The sequence below is a fragment of the Myxocyprinus asiaticus genome, chromosome 30 (assembly GCF_019703515.2).
Source record: "Myxocyprinus asiaticus isolate MX2 ecotype Aquarium Trade chromosome 30, UBuf_Myxa_2, whole genome shotgun sequence".
In the NCBI taxonomy this organism is placed as follows: Eukaryota; Metazoa; Chordata; class Actinopteri; order Cypriniformes; family Catostomidae; genus Myxocyprinus; species Myxocyprinus asiaticus.
The window spans coordinates 19,118,150-19,140,296 of NC_059373.1; the positions used below are offsets into that span (position 1 = coordinate 19,118,150).

At 38.7% G+C, this 22,147-nt stretch overlaps 1 protein-coding gene across 7 annotated transcripts in view; it reads left to right on the forward strand.

Moving 5' to 3' along the window:
• Positions 1–22,147, forward strand: part of trioa (trio Rho guanine nucleotide exchange factor a) — a 183,684-nt gene that overhangs the window by 105,201 nt on the left and 56,336 nt on the right. For all 7 annotated transcript variants that reach the window (XM_051664228.1, XM_051664229.1, XM_051664230.1 and 4 more), the window contains 6 exons: positions 2,691–2,882; positions 4,642–4,773; positions 6,607–6,837; positions 15,453–15,575; positions 17,543–17,734; positions 17,908–18,077. In XM_051664228.1, coding sequence (XP_051520188.1) covers positions 2,691–2,882; positions 4,642–4,773; positions 6,607–6,837; positions 15,453–15,575; positions 17,543–17,734; positions 17,908–18,077 — 1,040 coding nt within the window. The remainder of the gene's footprint in view (positions 1–2,690; positions 2,883–4,641; positions 4,774–6,606; positions 6,838–15,452; positions 15,576–17,542; positions 17,735–17,907; positions 18,078–22,147) is intronic.

The window sequence follows — 22,147 nt, forward strand, 5'->3', positions numbered from 1 at the left end:
TGTATGTTGTTTTAAAGGAGTTTTAGAAATTTATATTGGAAAACAAGCCAAAACAAAAAAAATTAAAAACGTATTTTGTTGCAGTGTATAATGTGGTGAAGACTACCTCCCTCACCTTTCTTCAATCCATCTTTAACTCACAAAAAAACAAACTCTATCTTATTAATAAAGCTGCGTATTGCCAATTTTCTTCACGATAAGAAATGCACAGTGACATATATTATGATTCAATAAGTCGCGAGCCATCACGTTATAATCTAGCTGCAGCAACTAGTGCATTCAGTCTCTCCCCCTTAGGATCAGGACATATAATTCCCTCATACTTTGCGATATACATCGCCTGAAGCTGTTTGGAAAGTTTAGAGTGCATCTGGACTGTGAGCTGTGTAATTCTTCCTCTCCTTAGTCAGGTGTGAGCTGCAGTACTGCTTTCATGTGTCATCATTACAGTTTAATGTGATCTCATGTTATGTTAAATGAGATCAAACGACTATTCGACAAGGAAGATTTTTGTCGACAATTTTGTAATGTCGACGTTGTCGATAATGTCGACTAATAGTTTCAGTCCTATTTCACACAGTCATTTCTTCCGGACTAGGTTTTTGTTATTCTTGCATCTTAGATGCTTTAGCAGTTTAAAGGCTGTGGCATAAATATGACTATATAACAGCTGATTCTGTGTTCAGTGATGGTGAATCATCCTATAATCAGACAGAGCATAGACGGTGATCCACCTAAGTGCTTCCTGTTTGGGTGGCCGCCCACCAGCTGTGGGCCCAGTTAGGGGGCATGCTTTAAAAAGCCCCATTACTGTAGGGAGAAATATTGATCACTTCCTGATTAGAGGCAGAAAGAGGATGTAGGCATATTGAGCTGTGGTAAGACTTCAATTGTTAATGTAAAAGTTTAAACATCTTATGAAATCACTTGATGAGCACACATTTCTTGCCTGTGTTGACTTATTTCCTATTAAATTAGAAGTTTGGAATGTATATCATTTTTTTTATTTTTTTTTATTTATTTTTTTTATACATTTTTCTTGTAAATAGGTCTACAGAAATCTGTGTAGCTTTTTAGCTTTAACGATCCTTTGTCACATTTTTTTAATGAAGAGCTTTTCTTCAAGCTATCAGAGGAAATGAAACAGACACTCAAAACACATTATACATTTTCAATGAGCACTATTTTAATTGAATTATTCCTGCTCAGACTTAGTTGGAGCTCTGAGTTATTGATCAGAATAGAAGTAATCAGACTTGCATGCTGCTGATCTTCATCTTGCATATAAAACAGACAAGAGTCTTCCAATAGCAGTATATAATGCAGACAATCCCAGTACAGCATCAGTTTAGTGGTATAAACCTTGTAAACACACTATTAATCCTACCTCACCCTGACGTGACGATAACAGCTGTGTATTAAAGTGATGATTGGGACTTTAAGTTAAAAATGGACACCACATTTTGATTCTTGAGACTTTAAGATTTCAAACTTTATATGATTTATAAAGGTTTGGTTCAGTAAATTAGTAAATTTAAAAAATCATGTCTAAATACCCCAAAACCCACTCAAAATGCACAAATCTAGTCTTTTACATGATTGAAATTAGAGTTGTTACATTTCTTTCATAGCAATTTAAAAAATTACACTCTTAATGTTTCTGGTCACTGATTCAATAATAAATAAGGCATAAGGGTTAACATCTAGCGTTGTTTACATAAGAAATAATTGATGACAGACTGTTGAATCATTGAAAATAAATGCACACCCGAGGTGGTAATGTCTTCATTTTCAATAAGTCTGGATAAATAATGCATTTATCACTTAATGTTATACAAAGTCCTGTAAACATAAAAAAGCTAAATCAATATTTGGTGTTGCCACCTTTGCCTTTAAAACAGCACCAATTCTCCTAGGTCATCTGGACACAGTTTTTCTTGGTTGTTGGCAGATAGGATGTTCCAAGCTTCTTGGAGAATTCGCCACAGTTCTTCTATATATTCGTTTCAGTTGCTTCTGTCTCTTTATGTAATCTCAGACTGACACGATGTTCAGTGGGGGGGCTCTCTGGGGGCAATGCCATCTCTTGTTCTCACCCTGTTCTTCTATTCTAATCTTTTATATTTGCAAAAGAAATGTTTGGGAGTCTAAAATGTATTTTTCCTATTGACACACTAAAGCTGAAGATAGAAATAACCGTCTTAAGACAAATGCTTTTGTGAAACATCTTAAGTGCCTAAAACTTTAACTTAAAAAAAAAAAAAAAAAAATATATATATATATATATATATATATATATATATATATATATATATATATATATATATATATATATATATACTACCGTTCAAAAGTTTGGGGTCACTTGCCTGAAATGTTTCTCATGATCTTAAAAACCTTTTGATCTGAAGGCGTATGCTTAAATGTTTGAAATTAGTTTTGTAAAGTATAATTGTGCCAACATATTAATTTAATTACAAAACTAAAGTTTTAAAAAGAAAAAGGGGAAAAATCAAAAAAAAAAAAAAAAAAGAATGTCATGGTACTGTAAAATGAAATGTATAGGACCAATTAACAGTATTTGAAAAAAAAAATGTGTTGAATAATTATGTAAATGTTAAAAAGCTTTAGTTGTCAAAATCCCAAACTGTGCATCTAACAGAAGATATTGTTCTGTTGTGGTTCCTCAGAATGTTTATGTAAACATAAATCGCATCATGTCCGTGGGGAACCGGCTGCTGGAGGCGGGCCACTACGCATCCCAGCAGATCAAACAGATATCAGGTCAGCTGGAGCAGGAGTGGAAAGCATTTGCTGCTGCGCTGGACGAGAGGAGCTCCCTGCTGGAGATGTCTGCTGCTTTCCACCAAAAATGCGACCAGGTGAGAATGCCACAACATGTTGTAATGATAACCAATACCAATCAGCACTCAGCAGTGAGATCTGTGTGAACTGGGATCAGTCTGAGGGGTTTATCATGAAGAGAGAGAGAAAGATGAATGGATCACACATGCTGATGATAATCAGAATTCGTGTTTGTTTGGCTTGGAGAACCACATAATAACCAATAAAGCAGCAGCAAGTATCAACAGATAACCAAGACTGACATCGCTTACGTGGATGCATAGCTGTTTATTTGCATTTTCAGTTTTCCCTCTTACATCCTGCTTCTTGGTAGTGGGTAAATCTGTGGAAAAATCACACCTGCAAATAGCATGTGCTTGTGAGACTGCAGTGCATGGAATATTCCTCTCACATATGCTGTCTTTTCATAGAGAGCCTATATCAACAATAGTCTCTTTTCCTGAGATTTTAGTCCTTTGAGCATCACCCCAACTGTCAGTTGAGACATCCTGCTTTCTGCAGTCCTCATGCATGTAACTGAGTGATTGAGACTCCACTCCTGTTCTGCTCTTTATGGGAGATAGAGATGAAAGAAGAATTGATATTCAGAGTCCAGCATTTGATGCTTGTCCATCATCATGCCTTGGATTTTCCCTGATCACAGTACATACTTTTAATTCATTCTAGTTCTTTTGATGTCTGGGCTCATCATAGATATGGCATTCTGGAAAGTTTGAATTTGCCAACAAAGCATTACATTGTCTTGGGACTTCTGAGACCTTAAATTTAGAAATGATGTTGTGCCTTTATCAAGAGGAAATTATGTTAATGAAAAGATGATCATGATCACTTTTGGATGTCTTAATTCTCTTGGATCTCCTTTAAAGGGATACTTCACACAAAAATGAAAATTCTGTCATAACTTACCCTCATGTCATTCCAAATGTATTCTTGTATGACTTTCTTTCCTATGTGGAACACAAAAGAATAATTTTTCTTGAATATCACAATTCGTATATTCAATTGAATGGTAGTTGAAAGTGATTCTTTTTAAAGCTTAAAAAAGCCTAAAGCTTTTTCATTGTTAAAAGTCTTTCTTCCATCCCAGCCTAATATGCATAGACAACTGTAAGTAAGCCATTTGTGTGGTATTTTTCTAAAAAGCTATTAACACTGTGTCTTGGTGGAGCTATAAAAATTCCTCTGTTTGTTTTGAGTGAACCGTCCAGCAACATTGGCTCAACCAATAGCGTGAGGTGGGGGCGGGATTATCTGTTTGTTTGATCAACGGCAGATGGTGGACGTATTTGGATGTTTGCAAACAAATGTTTATTTTTGCAATTCTGTTAAGTGGTGCTAGTGCAGTAGAAATTACACATTTTAGCTTTAAGAAAAAAGTCAAATGTGTTTAGAATGTCATAAAGGTGAGTTAATTATGACAAATTATTCATTTTAGGGTGAACTTCCTATAAAATTAGGTTCTTGAACATTCATCACCTTGAATTCATTCATATTTCAATAGCAAAGCTTTAAAAAAGAAATAAATAGGTGGGTTTGAAAGAGGACTGTGCTCAATAAAATTTCATCATATAAACACCTCATTGAAAATAGAATAAAACGTAGTGCCCTTTTTGAAAGCATTCATTGCAATAGCAGCACCAGCTTCAGTGTTTTTGGGTTGTTCATTACTGTTTCAGTACTGTAAATTACTGTTCAAAATTGCGCCTTTAATCATTTAATAATTTTTGAAAAATATGTTATTGTATTGTAAATACGTGTATCTGTATCTTTCTGCAGTACATGAGTAATTTGGACTCATGGTGCAAAGCATGTGGGGAGGTGGACCTGCCCTCTGATCTACAGGACCTGGAGGATGCAATCCACCATCACCAAGGCCTGTATGAACACATCACTGCTGCCTACTCTGAGGTACATAATCCAGTGGGTGGTTATGTGTGTACACAGATGTACTTCTTTCCCCAGAGGGAAACTAAATCTGTGTAAAAATTGCAAAAACGATTCATAAGTATTTTTTTTTCCTATACTGTATATATTTGTTTAACGCATAAAAAAATGTAACGCAATTAATGCAGTATCCAGTTTTTTTTACTTCCTGGAATTTCACACGGCTGGGAAAAAGGTGTCTTGAGTTGTTCTTGAGGCTCTGATAGGATGGGGGCTGGTTAGGATATCTACTGCCTGCCAGGTACAAACCCTGGCACATTAGTACAATGGGCGAAACGTCACTAATGTTTTTCCCCGCTTTCTGTGGCTAAAATTGGCATATATAAATTTTCAGGAGGTACACGCTCAACTCAACTGCACATCCTAGTAAAGAAAGTGATTGTATGGAGCAGTACATGCTTATTCATTACGTGCTACGCATGACCTGGGCATAATAAACACGGGAGCAGATTTACTGTACGCATAATGAAGATTCTTTATCCGCAGTCGGTGAACCATGCGTACGAGAGATACGGGGAAGCTGCTGTACCTCTTCGCATTGACCAAAATTGCTCACTCACTTTCATCAAACCACTGTCACAAGCAAAACATAGTGAGACCCAGCTTGTGCATTAAAGAGACTGAGCAGAACCTGGCTTTCCAGCAAGCTGCAGACAGTTATACTTGTAGAGACTAAACAGGAGCCAGAGAAAATAATAGTTTTGAGATTTTAAACTTAAGCATTCAATATGTTTTATATTTGTATATACTGTGTAGTGGCTAATAATGTATTGGCAATGTACACTTAAATAAAGTGCCAATGTATTGGCTCTTGCCAATAAAATATGATATGAATTGAATCTGCCCTTTTGATTCTATTATTTAAAAAAGTCCACTGGAAAACGGCAGAAGATTTTGCCCAAAATGTAATTACAACAAGTCCACTGATTTTATGGCATATATACATATACTGTACTTGTATCAAAGATTAATACCTGTAAAAATGCATGCAAACTCCATCCGAAAAAAACAAAACAATTAAACGTACATATTTAAATAATCAAAATAAATGATGACTAACACATTCTTGCGAGTTCTTTGAGAAAAAGTGTAAAGTAAATATATTTATTACTGTTTTTTAATGTTTGTTGTATTGTATCATGTACCATAAATTAATCACGATTAATCACAGAAAACTGTGCGATTAATTAGTTCAAAAAAATTAGACTGACAGACAGACAGAAAGAAAGAAAGAAAGAAAGAAGAGATTTACTTTTAGGGTTAGGAAGTGAGTTTAGGTCAGTCTGTAGTAAATTATAGGCTAAGGTATGTCCCCATTTGGCCAAGTAAACACACATTTGTACATAAATAGTTCGTGGACAGTTAGTGATGTATTCATTTATAAAAATTCTTCTTAAAAGTAATGTTTTGTTAAATTTTGTTAAAAATATGTTTACCTTTATTGGTAGGTTAGGTGTAGTCTGTAGTAGTTGCTATAATTCGTTTTTTTATAAACACAATTATAGGCTAAGATATGTCCCCATTTATATGTCCCCACATTAGCTAAGTAAGTGTGTATGCATATGCGTCAAAATCATTAAATTACCAGGCACCCTTGAAAACCGGTTTAAGTTAATTGATCCCCAAGTAATTGGTACTGGCACATTAGTCCAATTACAGGCACATCTGCAATAGCAGTTGTAACTAATTATAATTAGATTATTTATTATAAAAGGCTGAGCCATATTAAGAGTCGGAACAGTACACTTTCATTGTCTGATAGGCTTGTACTGTCATTGTCTTCTCATTGTCTCACAGGTGAGCCAAGACGGAAAAGCATTATTGGACAAACTTCAGCGGCCTCTGACCCCCGGCAGCGCTGATTCGTTAACAGCATCTGCCAATTACTCGAAAGCAGTGCGGCATGTTCTGGATATCATCCATGAGGTTCTGCACCATCAGAGGCAGCTAGAGAACATTTGGCAGCACCGCAAGGTCCGACTGCACCAACGTCTGCAGCTGTGTGTGTTCCAGCAGGATGTTCAGCAGGTAAAACACACACTCATTAACCTGAACATACACCATTAGATACACGTGGGTAGAGATGTGGCACTGAGAACAACACGTGGCATTTCATAATGTCCTGGGTGGTAGATTTAAAAACTATGGAAAGATACAATGGTATAGAAGGATGAGAGAAAGAGAATACATAGGAAAAGAAATAGGGTTTGCATGAATAATTTAATAGATTGCATAGGCAATAGAGCTGTATTTCCACAAGGGTTGATGTAATTATGGTTGTCACAACATACCAAGATACCAATCGTTGATGCCAATACCAGTGAAATTTCACAATTCTCTATGCCAATTTCAGTATTACAGCAAAAACATCTCCAGTTATGTATGTAACCCCGGTTCCCCGAGATGTAGGGAACGAGACATCACGTCACTGACGCTTATGGGAAAAACTCCTTTTCTCCAATTTCTGAACTCCTATTGGATCACGCCAGTTCAGATACAACTGAATTGAGCCAATGGCGTTCAAGTCCACTCAGCCAATGACGCTGAGCGTGAGGCACTCAGCTTTCTATATAAGTGGGTGGCATAACGCCAACAGTCAGAATTTATCAACTGAAAGTGGCGGCTGAGCCACCTGATAGTGACGTCCGGTAGCGTGGCTAGCTACGCGATGTCTCGTTCCCTACATCGCAGGGAACCGAGGTTACATACGTAACCGGAGACGTTCCTTTTAGATTTCGGTCACTTACATAGCGTCGCTGACGCTTATGGGAACATGTACGATCACGCCGCGGTACTGGACAAAGGACACATAACACTCGAGTGAATCTCGTTGTAACTACCCAGAGTGTATAGAAGGGGCAGGACATGAGATTGTGTCTTACAGATACAACGCATAGCTTATAGGAAGCGTATAAGAAATCAACTTCGCCCTGACAGTTCTGAGGGGGCGAGGTAACAAGCACATTCGCATCACTCAGTAGCGGGATGCTTTGCCTTTAAGAGGGCTCCAAGCAGACCTAGTAGAGCACAGCCAGGTGCACAGTCCGGTAGTGAAACAGCTCCACTAAGGGAAACACAGCACATATCTATCTTTTAACCAGATAATGAGTATCTAAGGCGTGACCGAGACACAAGTATATCAATGTATTTGTGTGGGAAACATAATAAATATATATTCAAGCACATGGCCCGAGTGTGGCACCGCTTTACATTCGAATTTCTTAAGCTTAACATGAAGGGCCGAGTATTGCATTGTTGCACAGGCACGTGCGGTCTCGTAGCAGACCTTAGAACACAATTAATTAATGCTGCTGCACAGACAATATCTGTGAAGCCACCGAATGCACTTCAAGGTTGTAAAATCGTGCAAAGGTGTTGGGCAAAGCCCAACCCGCCGCCAGGCAGATTTCTTGTATGGAAACACCATTTTCCCACGCCCAAGAGGCGGCCATACTTCTCGTTGAGTGGCCCTTAACAGGGCATTGGGTTCCCTGAGATTTGTACACCAGTGTTATAGCATCGACAATCCAATGTGACAGTCTCTGCTTTGAGACTGGCACACCCTCCGAAACAGATAAAAAACTGGTCCGTTTATCTGAACTGGCTCGTGCGGTTCACATAGGTGTGTAACGCTCTGACTGGACAGAGCGTATGGAGGGAGAGTTGCTCTTCCGACTGGAAGGGAGGGGGGTAAAAGGCTTGTAAAGTGACTACCTGTGCCTTAAAGAGGGTAGAGAGCACTTTGGGAATATAACCTTTTTTTGGTCTCAGCGTGGCTCTAGATTTGCTCGGACCGAATTCCAAACAGGAGCTGTGCGTTGAGAATGCCTGCAGATCACTCACCCTCTTAACGGACACCAGGGCGAGTAAGAGAGCTGTTCTAAAGGAAAGAGAATGCAGATCGATAGTCTGTTTGTGTATTTTTCTTTTTTCGCACAGCCGGCAAGGCGGGCAGAGTGCACATTTTTCATACACTTTATTGTCACAGATAAACAATTGTGAACAATCTCCCGAAAAGGAACGGCAGGAGGAGAGAACAGGGATTCTGTGCAAGTCCGCATGGGGGCAGGGTTTCCCCGCGGTGAACAACACAGACTCCTCTTCACGCTGCTGAAGCCATCAGGAATGCTGAGGCTGATCAGAGGAAGGTTTTTCCGATGGCAGGGCCCTTGGCGCGGTGGCTGTGGATAGCGGCGCTTCAGCCAAGGCTTTTTCACTTTAGAGTGCTGCCATTTCGGGGATGCTGTGTTGAAGTGGAGCATGAACGGCTGGGTTGAGCAGCGGTACTGCCTCGTTTAGGCATGAAATGCTTCATAGCCTGCTGCTGTTTTTGGGCTGTCTGGAAGCGCTCCGATAGGGAGTGCTTTCACTACGTTGGCGAAGAGACTAGCGGGGGATACCGGCGCGTCGAGGAGGGCCGACATAACCCCATCGCGCATGTCGGTCAACGTCAGCCAAAGGTGACGGTCTAGGATGACCAAATTTCCCATGGAGTGCCCATTCGCTCCGGCGGTGGCCTTTGTTGCTCAGAGCGCCAAATCGGTCACGACACGAAGTTCTTTGAACGTGGTCGTGTCGGCACCAGATTCATCAATTTTTGTAAGAATTTTGGCCTGGTGGACCTGGAGCACTGCCATCATGTGAAAGGTAGCACCAGCTTGCCCAGCTGTATTATAGGCGCGTCCCGCTAGTGTCAAAGTAAGCTGGCGTGGCTTAGATGGGAGCCGTGGGTGGGATCTCAAGCCAGCTTGAGTCGTGGGACATAAGTGGGCTGCTACCGCCTGTTCAACGGGGGGGAAGTGAGCCATATCCCATTTGGTCTCCACGGTCGACGGATGTGAAAGCTGCTGTATTGGAGCCTCGCCGAGTATGGTGAACTCCATGAATTGGAGAGTTCAGCGTGGACCTCGGGGAAAAATGGGCCAGGTCTATGCGGGGTGGTCTTAGTTTGGCGGCCCGGCAAAACACACAGCTCTTGTGGCCGTCAGACGTGGGAACAGGTTTCCCACATCTGCACTTACGCAATGGCATCTTGAAAAAGACAGTCCAGTCAGCGCAAGCGTGGAAATATTCAACTCTTTTAGCTCACTGGAGCATGGCAGGGGAGCAGTCGTCTTCAGGAAGGGAAGCGCCGTCCACTGCAGGTAAGTGCGATTCGATGGTGAAATCCAGGAGTGAAGGTGATCAATTCTGACTGATGGCGTTATGCTCCCCGCTTATATAGAAAGCTGAACGCGGCTTGCTCAATGTCATTGGCTGAGCGGACGCCATTGCCTTAATTCAGTTGCATCTGAATTTGCGTGATCCAATAGGAGTTCAGAAATCAGAGAAAAGGAATTTTTCCCATAAGCGTCAGGGACGCGATGTAAGTGACCGAAATCGAAAGGGAACTGTTATGCCATTGAGCACAAATTGTTTTCATAGTTACATTTTAATATAAATCATTGATTCTTGAGATAAGGGACAAAACATGTGTAAAATCAAGTCTTTTTATTTTTTAATTCCAAATTAATGTGAAATTAATAAATTTGTAGACAAAGGTGTCAGCTAACGAATCATGTAAGGGAACAAGTTTTTATAAAAACACTTTTTTTTTTCTGAAAATATACATTTCTTAATTTCATAACTTATCTTACTGTCATTTGTGTCAACTCTATCAGACACTAAAAGCATGCTATTTTAATTTGATCCATCCAACAACAGTGTAAAGTCTTTAATGATCTAATAATGATGTTCAGTAAAGGAGTTAAGATAAAATACATTCTATAAATTTTGTTTTTCTGTTTTCACACTATTCTGAAAATTCTGATAAAATTGAATATTTTTCCTTCTTAATCCTGTGTTGTAACACTGGAGCTATTTTTTCTCAGTTAAAGCTCCCTCTATAACCTAAACTTAAATACCAAAATGTATCCCACATTTCTAACAGAAATGATCATAATGGGAATGACGGAGTTGACATGTTGACGCTGTGACTGCAGAGACTTTAACATTGTTTTAAATATGAATAAATATAAAACTTACCAGACCATGTGTCCTACTGTTGCATCTACCATGATCAGGAAGTGTGTATTGTTTGATATCCCTACCTTTCATTTGATATTCATATTTAACATGCATATTTAAAATGTGTTGCATTTTTAAACACTTTGTTTGGCAGTTTAACATTGTGACCTGTTGCTGAGGACAGGTTAAGTTACATGTGCTTTCAAATATAGAGCATGCATTTTCAAAAATTCTAATGAAATTATTTAAAAATATAAGTAATTAATGTCCTGAGTATACACATTTCCTTTAGATTTAAATTTTCAGTATTTTTATTATGAATTTCTTGATTTTTAACTTAAAGATGACTTGTTTGTAAGACATGTTTTGTCCCTTATCTCAAGAATCAGTGAAATATTAAATATAAAAATGTATAAATATAGAAAGTTCCTAATGAAGTTCTCTTAGTGAAATGTTGATCTATTAAAGTTTAAAATTTCACAATTCTCTATATCAATTTGAATATTACATTCTAAACTAATATACAACTGAACATAGTTCTTTATTAAAAAGTTACATTTCAATATATACACATATAAAAAAAGGTCCTGTTAAAGGTCTCTGACCTCTAATAAAGTTTGACATTTTTGAATTCTCTATACCAATTTCATTATAACAGTAGAAACGAATATGCCATTATACACACTCCTTTATTTAAAGAATTGTATTTTAATATAAATGTTAAATATAAATATGCGTATTTATATTTGATATATACAGGTACTGGTCATATAATTAGAATATCATCAAAAAGTTGAATTATTTCACTAATTCCATTCAAAAAGTGAAACTTGTATATTATATTCATTCATTACACACAGACTGATATATTTCAAATGTTTATTTCTTTTAATTTTGATGATTATAACTGACAACTAAGGAAAATCCCAAATTCAGTATCTCAGAAAATTAGAATATTACTTAAGACCAATACAAAGAAAGGATTTTTAGAAATCTTGGCCAACTGAAAAGTATGAACATGAAAAGTATGAGCATGTACAGCACTCAATACTTAGTTGGGGATCCTTTTGCCTGAATTACTGCAGCAATGCGGCGTGGCATGGAGTCGATCAGTCTGTGGCACTGCTCGGGTGTTATGAGAGCCCAGGTTGCTCTGATAGTGGCCTTCAGCTCTTCTGCATTGTTGGGTCTGGCATATCGCATCTTCCTCTTCACAATACCCCATAGATTTTCTATGGGGTTAAGGTCAGGCGAGTTTGCTGGCTAATTAAGAACAGGGATACCATGGTCCTTAAACCAGATACTGGTTGCTTTGGCACTGTGTGCAGGTGCCAAGTCCTGTTGGAAAATGAAATCTGCATCTCCATAAAGTTGGTCAGCAGCAGGAAGCATGAAGTGCTCTAAAACTTCCTGGTATACGGCTGCGTTGACCTTGGACCTCAGAAAACACAGTGGACCAACACCAGCAGATGACATGGCACCCCAAACCATCACTGACTGTGGAAACTTTACACTGGACCTCAAGCAACGTGGATTGTGTGCATCTCCCCTCTTCCTCCAGACTCTGGGACCCTGATTTCCAAAGGAAATGCAAAATTTACTTTCATCAGAGAACATAACTTTGGACCACTCAGCAGCAGTCCAGTCCTTTTTGTCTTTAGCCCAGGCGAGACGCTTCTGACACTGTCTGTTGTTCAAGAGTGGCTTGACACAAGGAATGCGACAGCTGAAACCCATGTCTTGCATACGTCTGTGCGTAGTGGTTCTTCCCCACATTTTTGAATGGGTTTTGTTTCACAATCCTCTCCAGGGTGCGGTTATCACTATTGCTTGTACACTTTTTTCTACCACATCTTTTCCTTCCCTTCGCCTCTCTATTAATGTGCTTGGACACAGAGCTCTGTGAACAGCCAGCCTCTTTTGCAATGACCTTTTGTGTCTTGCCCTCCTTGTGCAACGTGTCAATGGTCGTCTTTTGGACAACTGTCAAGTCAGCAGTCTTCCCCATGATTGTGTAGCATACAGAACTAGACTGAGAGACCATTTAAAGGCCTTTGCAGGTGTTTTGAGTTAATTAGCTGATTAGAGTGTGGCACCAGGTGTCTTCAATATTGAACCTTTTCACAATATTCTAATTTTCTGAGATACTGAATTTGGGATTTTCCTTAGTTGTCAGTTATAATCATCAAAATTAAAAGAAATAAACATTTGAAATATATCAGTCTGTGTGTAATGAATGAATATAATATACAAGTTTCACTTTTTGAATGGAATTAGTGAAATAAATCAACTTTTTGATGATATTCTAATTATATGACCAGCACCTGTATATATGAAACAAATAACTAAAACATTGATCAGATCAAGTTTATCAACCTGTATGACAGTGTGCAGGACTTTTGTTTTATTCTTATTTTTTAATAATTATTTTTTAATGTTAACAAATGAAAAAATAAAATGTTTCTCAAGTAAACATTGCATCAAGATTGTCAAAGAATATACAGTACTGTGCAAAAGTTTTAGGCACTTGTGAAAAATGTTGCATAGTGAGGATGTCTTCAAAAATAATGTCATAAATAGATGCAAAGTACAGTAAACATAAAAAAGCTAAATCAATATTTGGTATGTCCACCTTTGCCTTCAAAGCAGCACCAATTCTTCTAGGTACCTGGACACAGTTTTTCTTGGTTGTTGGCAGATAGGATGTTCCAAGCTTGTTGAAGAATTCACCACAGTCCTTCTATCTATTTAGGCTGTCTCAATTGCTTCTGTCTCTTTATGTAATCTCAGACTGACACGATGTTCAGTGGGGGGCTCTGTGGGAGCAATGCCATCTCTTGCAGAGCGCCCTGTTCTTCTATTCTAATCTTTTCTATTTGCAAAAATAATTTTTGGGAGTCTAAAATGTATAATGTATTTTTTGTATTGACACACTAAAGCTGAAGATATTTAAGCAATATCACATGAGCAAGAGTGCGATATTGCCCTACATCAGCACTGCTGTGCTGATGTAGGGCCATATAGCATGATTACGAGTGTGATATTGCTTATATACATCCAAGCCTTCGTTAGTAATTAAAAAATGTCACTTCAGAGATGGTATCACGGCTTGTGCTGTTTCTATCAAGTTATTGGATAAACAAGGATGGATGGATGTGTGTGTGTGTGTGTGAGAGAGAGAGAGAGAGAGAGAGAGATGGAGCATGTGCGATTGTTGCCACACCCAAGCAAAGATGCTGTCAGCTTTCTGAAGATCAGCTTTTTCAGTGGAAAAGTAGCCGTCCAAGCAGGGGTATTTCTCCCTATAGATAGCCGGTGTGCAAGAGTCTTTCACTATAGAAACCACAATGACCTCCGCCATTTTAAACAGTGTGTCCACTCCAATGTGGAAAGTCCGATAAGAGGTAAGCGCCTTCAGTTTCTGTAATTAATCAGTCTGTTGTGTCTCTCAGCTGTGATGAGCTGTAATGCTGAAGTTGTTTGTTTAAAGCGGTTTAAAGCTATTTCCTAGCTTTAGAAGTTAAACAAGCGATCACAGAGTGTTGTATGTAAACACTGGCTGACGCGGATTCACTTCACGTCACCTAACTGGCTCATATTACACACAAAAATTATCTTTTGCCTCCACCTGCTGGCTAACGTATATAATGTAAAAAAAAAAAAATACCTGTAAAAAAATACAAACAGTAGCTCTTAACACATCTGCACTGCTCTTACACTTTAGTTTAGAATGGCACGAACACAAGCGGAGTGATACAGTGAAGCGTCGGAGTGCTGATGGTGTCTCTCGTCCAATCAGATTCGAGGACCAGAACTAACTATTGTATATAAATAACCATCTTAAGATAAAAGTTTTTGTGAAACATCTTAAGTGCCTAAAATTTTGCACAGTAATGTATATAAAAAAAAGATTTTGAGAAATTGAGAAAGACTGTGTGTTACTATTCTACTTTTACAATCAACTTGTAAAGGAAAGTACTGTTACTTTTACCATCACTAGATGTAATATAACAGGGATATATAGGGCTGCTGTGTGTGTGCATCGCTGCATACTTCAGGACAGACTTTAGTCTAGCGTATAATTACTGTTACTGCTGCCTCTTTAATATAGGAGAGAAAACACAACCGCAGCATCATGGCTGAAGTTCTTTAGGATTAGAATTGTTTACAAACAAACAGAAATAGTCATGTGTAATTTCAAGTCAACGATAACCCACTGCCATAGATTTTTTGCTCTGCATCTCTCTTTTCTTTTGTAAATTGTGTTCCTAGTTGCATAGGCTCAGGGCCAGTGTATTGGTGCAGAGATTATGGTTTTCTGCAGAGAGCTGTTCAACTGACAGAATGCAGAAAGGCTAATTCTATGGCCAAGGGAAAGTGTTGCTATGGAAACCAATATTCAGGTGCCGGGGATGTGAGGAGGGGCAGAGAGGTAGAGAAGGACTGTGAATGACATGTTATAAGCTATATATACAGATTTTATTTAATTTTTTTCTTCCTGTCTTCAACCTTGCGGACTCACCTGTCTTTGTACTTTAATGTGGCTTACCGTAAACCAAATGACAGGATGCATTTTCACCTCAAGAGGGACTGGAAAGCTCTGCCGCTGTCTCACAAATAGATTTTTGTTTGTGTAGGTTCTTGACTGGATTGAGAACCACGGTGAGGCTTTTCTCAGTAAGCACACCGGGGTGGGGAAGTCTCTGCATCGCGCCAGAGCCTTGCAGAAACGCCATGAAGACTTTGAAGAAGTTGCTCAGGTTTGCCACTCACACCCAATCTCAATTTTCCCTTTAGGCTTTTCTGCTTGTATCCCCTCCCTAAGTCCCCTTTGGTTGTATTTGAGCGGGCTTTCCTGAACTCTCCCACGCATCATTAATTCTAATTCTGTACCCAGACATGTAACTTGAGAGCAAAACATTCTCACCATCTGATATGAGCATCATTATAAGAAGTTTGGTTCTGCTTTATTTTATAGAATGTGTACTTTCAGTATACTTACAGTGTACTTACCCAAGAAAGTACTGAGTAATTTTAGGTAACTACATTTTAATAGGGGTTAAGGTTAGGGTTGGGGTTAGGTTTAGGGTTAAGGCCTCGATATACTTCATACAAAATCAAAGAACTAACAGGTGTGACGTCATTTAGAACAAAATCTGTCCCAAAAGAAGGTGTCTTTGAGTTTGTTTCGGTGGTTCGTAACAGCTCACCGGGGCGAACTTTTATGAAAACTTCGGACTGGCTGCTAAACACTTTCTTACTCTCATTGGTCCACATCATCGGTGGGTGTACCTAGAGCTCCACCTACCTTGAGGCCGACAGGTAATCTGTGTACGTTCTTTAGTCAGTCAAAATCAGTCAACATGAACACCAGTGTGTAGAGTTATTAGTGAGCTGGTGCAAATGTACCTACATGTATACGATCGTTCATGTAGAGACATTTGACAAGAACATGTATTAGAATTTTTTTTTTAAATTAGTCTACAAAAGGAATCAAAAATACTCTTAATGGCCCATTCACTCATGTGCCATTTGCAGCGAAAGCCATTCACATATCTGCCCAAAGTAAGACATGCCTCTCTTATCATCATTATTTTGTCTGTTTTTTTCCCCATTAACACTCTTTTAAACACCCACTTTGCAGTAGTATCATCATAAATTACAATAACAAGAGTTTAATCGGCGCATGTTATGGCCACATATAGCATGTTGTTAGCTCAATAGCTCCAGGAATTCAGAATGTAAACATGACAAATAAAACATTTTCTACTGCATATTATTGTATATTTCTTAAAGTCATCACTGAGTAGTTAAAGCAGCTTTTACTGACCTCATGTGAATTCTACTCATAAAATGAGGCAGAAAGTCATTAATAACACATTTTTATTGTCACATTAGTTAAGGTTTAACATGTCCTCTTGAGCATCCTCATATTTAAATGTACCTCTAAACGCCATCCCACAGCAGTGTGGCGGGTGTCTGAATGTTTGCAAACAATATACCGTTGCTCTGCTGTTTCGAACGTCTTTTTACCCCTGAATGAAGAACGAAGAAGAACTTCTACGGAAGTATATCGGGGCCTTTTGTACCTAGTAATTACTGTTTTTGTAATTATATAGTATTTAAATGTAGAACAGTACTGTAAAATAAAGTGCTACCAGAACTTTTATTTGAGGTTGTAATCAGCAGGTACCTGGCGATAAAATTTTATTTTGATATCTGGGTTGCGATTACAACATTATTATGATACTTTATGATTAGTGTGTTTTGATTTATTGCAATCTTTTACTCACTTCTCATTGAACTTTGGGCCTTGTGCAACAAGTACTAAACTTCCTGCTTTACTTCATCGTAGAGCCATTGGAAGTACCGTAAAGTATAGGCACATCAGTGTAAAAAAAAATAAATAAAAAAACAGTGTGAGGGTGAAGTATAATTTCGTTCCCATGTGTTTATCATTACATGAAAACCCTCATAGTCTAGCTGTATGGAGGATCTGTAGGGATGTCCTTACAAGTTAAACAAGTTACAGACTTTTGTTGACCTAATGCCACAGTATATTTTGTCTCTTTACACAATACTTGATCTGAGGGGTGCTCAGTCTTTTTTGTTTTCCCCAAAATGTAAATGTGAAAAAAGTAACTAAAAGTTCAATTCCTGGCATTGAATATCGACACTTCAAATATCATATTTTGAAATATCAACCTTTTGCCGCACCTTTAATCAGAATACATACACAAATGCTGATAAGCTACTTGAAGCAGCTGAGCAGTTGGCCCAGACGGGCGAGTGTGACCCGGAAGAGATCTATCAGGCCGCCCATCAGCTGGAGGATCGGATCCAGGACTTTGTGAGGCGCGTGGAGCAGCGGAAGGTCTTGCTGGACATGTCCGTGGCTTTCCACACACATGTTAAAGAGGTAAGAACCAGGAGACGCCAGAAGAACACATGATTGCTCAATATTAGAAATGTAGTTATAAATGCTGAATGGCCAAATTATTATGCATAATTTAGCTAATAAAATTACGAAGCAAGTTTTGTATTGGTTCTTTGTGGATGGATGATATTAAGGTGTATGTCTTTTGTATGTAGCTGTGGACGTGGCTGGAGGAGTTGCAGAAGGAGTTGTTAGACGATGTGTACGCGGAGTCTGTGGAGGCTGTCCAGGACCTGATCAAGCGTTTCGGACAGCAGCAGCAGACCACCCTACAGTTCACGGTCAATGTCATCAAAGAGGGAGAGGATCTCATTCAACAACTCAGGTACACACTTTTTTTCACCTGTTCTTACATTAGTGTCTCACTCGGCAACAGCTCCCTTATATCACTTTACACTAGAGGGGTGATGTGGAATGTTGATCCAAGTTTGTTTTGCCATAAAGTTTGGTTTGTGTAATTAATAAGTAGCTAATAAGTTTAATTAGTAATTTATAGGAATTTCATAAAATATCGGTACATTGATAATTGATCAGCACGTTATATTCTCGACATGCTTTTGAAGCTTTGATTTGTTAATATTAGTAGACATTTAAATTAGAAGTCTAATTTTTGTGATTTCCAATTCACTGCCAGTTGGCCTTCTACTTAATGTAGTCAGGCGCAATAGCTTTGGGACACTGCAAGGGGGTGATATAACATTTACTGAAGCCGGGTAGGACAAGGCAGGTATCACACAGGATGCTTCAATGCCATGCAGATGGCAGTCCAAAGTTGTGGATCTTGTCACCACACTTCAAGAATGAACAAAATGACTTTGAGTTTCCAGTTTAGCATGTGAACTTGGTGTAATTGTGTAAACTTAATGATTAGAAATGGCGACATTTATTGTGCAATTTCTCTGTATTTAGCCTTGAATAGATTTCATTCAAGCTGTCAAAGTAAGCTATATGAAAGATAAATAAACACAATATATCATCCAGTGATGGCTAGAGTAAATAATCTGTCTTTTGATAACGATATAGGTTGAATTTAATGGAAAACTATGCGAAATGAGCTCTGTGGTGCTGCAGAATTTTTAGCAGCCTCTGGAGTTGTAGCTGGGTGCCGGCGGTGTGCATACCTCCATGTCGTCCGCCTGAAACATCTGGTGTGCGACCCCCTTTAAGTTACTATGCCGCTCACACTTTCCCAAAGTTGTGTTGAGCAATGTTTAAAGAGACAAAGACTATTGTGCAATGAGCAGCCCTATTTATATCTGAAAAATGCAGATATAGATTGCTAATCATCAGGAAAATGTTCTCGTTATCTATCACAAGCATAGTAATTTATAGGTTTTTGAGCAATAATAGTGGGAAATTATACAGCTATAACGTAACTCTATGACAGATATAAATGCTTGAACACAATGGAAACTTGTTTTTGACCCATTTTTACGGATGCTTCCAAGACAAATCATTCCCGCAGTTTTGACACATATTTGGTGGCCTTTTTAAATCAACAGAATTTACAACAACAATGTTTAATACATCACAGAAGCCTACCTGTTTTAAGTTTGCAAAACCTAAAAACACATACATGATCCCTGTAAGATCCCAGCCCCTCTCTCGTGTTCATCTCTGCCACATTTCATCAACACAACCATAAATCCCTGACTACGAGCACCACTGCAGTGAGCTGCACGACACTGCAAATAACAGGATATTCAGGGCTCTTGGAATAGTTTGATCCAACCCAAATGACTGATGATCATTATCTAATAGTTGTAGTTTTTAAACAATTGATTAATTAGAGGAACTGTGTGTGTGCGCGCGTGTGTGTGTGTGTGCGCGCGTGTGTGTGTGTGCGCGCGCGCATGTGTGTGTGTGTGCGCGTGTGTGTGTGTGTGCATGCGCGTGTGTGTGTGTGTGTGTGTGTGTGAGATTTTCTGTAAAGCTGCTTTGGAAGTATGTGTGTTGTGAAAAGTTCTAATTACATAGAACTGTGGAAAGTTCTCCAAGATAATCTACTGGCCAACAACAACTGCACACAAGTGTACCTAGGAGAATTGGTGCTGTTTTAAATGCAAAGGGTGCATATTGATGAAGTGGTTTTTTTTTTTTTTTTTTACTGCACTTTATATGAAGTTAATTGATAAATGAAAACTAGTCATGGCATTGTTTTTGAAAACACCCTCACTATGCAACATTCTTCACAACTACTTAAAACTTTTGCACAGTACTGTACAGTATACTTACCCCACTTATCTCCTAAATTTTATGCAGGCTTGCATGCGCGCACATGCTTGTGTGAGGATAGGTGGATGGAAGGATAGATTTTTTTATTTTTTTTTTGGATAATTATTATTTTGTATTACTTTGTATTAAAGGGCTTATATATAGGGCTATAAATATATTTATTTATTTATTTATTTATTTATTTATATTAGTTAAATCAATTACTTGGAAAATAAATTGTGTAACATGCTGAAACCCCAAATAGGACAAAATAAGTAAAGGAAAAAAAGAATAGCAACAGTAAAATAGCATAATGCACTCCTAGTAATAGCTTTTTTAATCAAGGACAACAGTATTTTCTTTTCTTGCTTTTTATTGATAGAATAAAATATATATATTTTTTTTTTTTTTTTTTTTTTTTTAAATGAATGAATGAAGGAACAGCGGCCTCATGTTCTGGAACTGGCATTTTGCAGCACAGTCTCAGACAGCAATGGTTTCCTAGAGCTGGAAGGAGGGTTTGGGGTTGGATGGAGCTTTTGGGGTTACCCAGCCTCTAACTCAAGTCAAGGGATTCATTGAAGCTGTTATGCTTATTTATAAGAAAGTGCTTCAGTGCTGGATCATTGAGATATCTTTGCCACAGCATCTGTCTTTCCAGTCTCTCCTCTTCTTTTCTCTTTCTGTTCTCCTCTTTTTCTTTGGCCCAGTGATGCAGAACAAAATGTCCCTTAACAGGACAGGACTTCTTCTGGCCTTGTAATTGAGGTTGGACCTCTTTTTTGAAATCATGAGAACGAGCCTGGAACATTTCGATGACACTGTAATCCAGGTCCTTGTCAGCATTCTGATCTCTACCTGCTTTTTTCCCTCAGATGCTTTCTGCTCCTGCTGTGGAGCTTTTGACTGGAAAACTGTCCCTTGGACTTTCTTAGGCATATAACTTTCATTTTCCGACCAACAAAAGACCCTTTTTCTTTCATTGACAGTCTTCTCTTCCTCCAGCCCAGTTAGAGGGATAAAATCCCCATTACCCCCAGATTCTCACTTTCGTCATCATCAGTGTCCAATAGGACATTGGTAAGAATTGGAAGAGGGAGTAGTTTTGACCTCATCATGTTTGTGACTGATGGAACAACATTATCAAGCCATGGTTCTGCAGATAGGGATGTAAACGATGTGGGGTATTGAACCTCCTTATGTTCTGGAAGTGTGATTTCAAGAGCAGTCAATGGCTCTGGCACTGGTGCGTAAAGGAATAAGGATGGTGCTGGGGCTGGTGCAACCTGAATCAACAGTGGTTCCGGCACAGGTAAAGGATGAGATGGAGAGGGTTTGAGGGTTTTGACCTCGCCAAAAAATGGAGCATCATGGATCACATTGCAAACTGTCTGTGCACTGAATCATTTGTTTGTATGGGAGCTTCCTTCCTGATCTGTGTCTTGCCCTTGATGTCTCCAACTTTCTCATGGAACTCATCTTCTACCAACTTTGTCCATTCTGCTTTTAACTTTATTTACTTGTGTTGCCTTCTTTCCATCTCTGACTTCAGAGATCTCTCCATTTCTCTTTCCCTAAGTTTCAAGGCTTTTCTCTTGCGCTCCAAGGCATTGACATTCTTCCTTAGTTTTTTCTCTGAAGATCTCTCTTCTGACTCTCTCTTCATATCCTTACCATCATCCATCATTCTCTCCTTCATTTTATTTGTCTCCTTGTTTATCTTCCTCTGTCTCTTTACCACTCTTTCTGGCTCTCTCCCTTGATTGCTTTCTCTTGAAAGCTTTCGCTTTCTCTTTATTTTAGACACGCCATTTTTCAGCACTATGAGTTCATGATCTTGTTGTTGCATGCCAAGGCCAAAACACCCAAGGCTGTCTAAAAGACTTATTTACTAGTCCCATTTTATTAGTACTCCAAGTACTACTAAACCTTTAAATAGTACTACTAAACTTGCAGTTCCCGATGGAATCGTCAGTCTAAATTGTCAGTCCAAGTATTTATTTTTTCTGCTTTTCTGAGTGTCTCACCTTCTCTCGTGTTCTGAGCAAAATGGCACTCGATTGTAGTAGAGCCACCCAGTACATCAACCTGTTGTGATGTCACAACATCTGCATTCCGTGTTCTATGGGTGTTGGAATGCTGCCAAGAGAAATGGAACATCATACTAATCAAATACTAAGG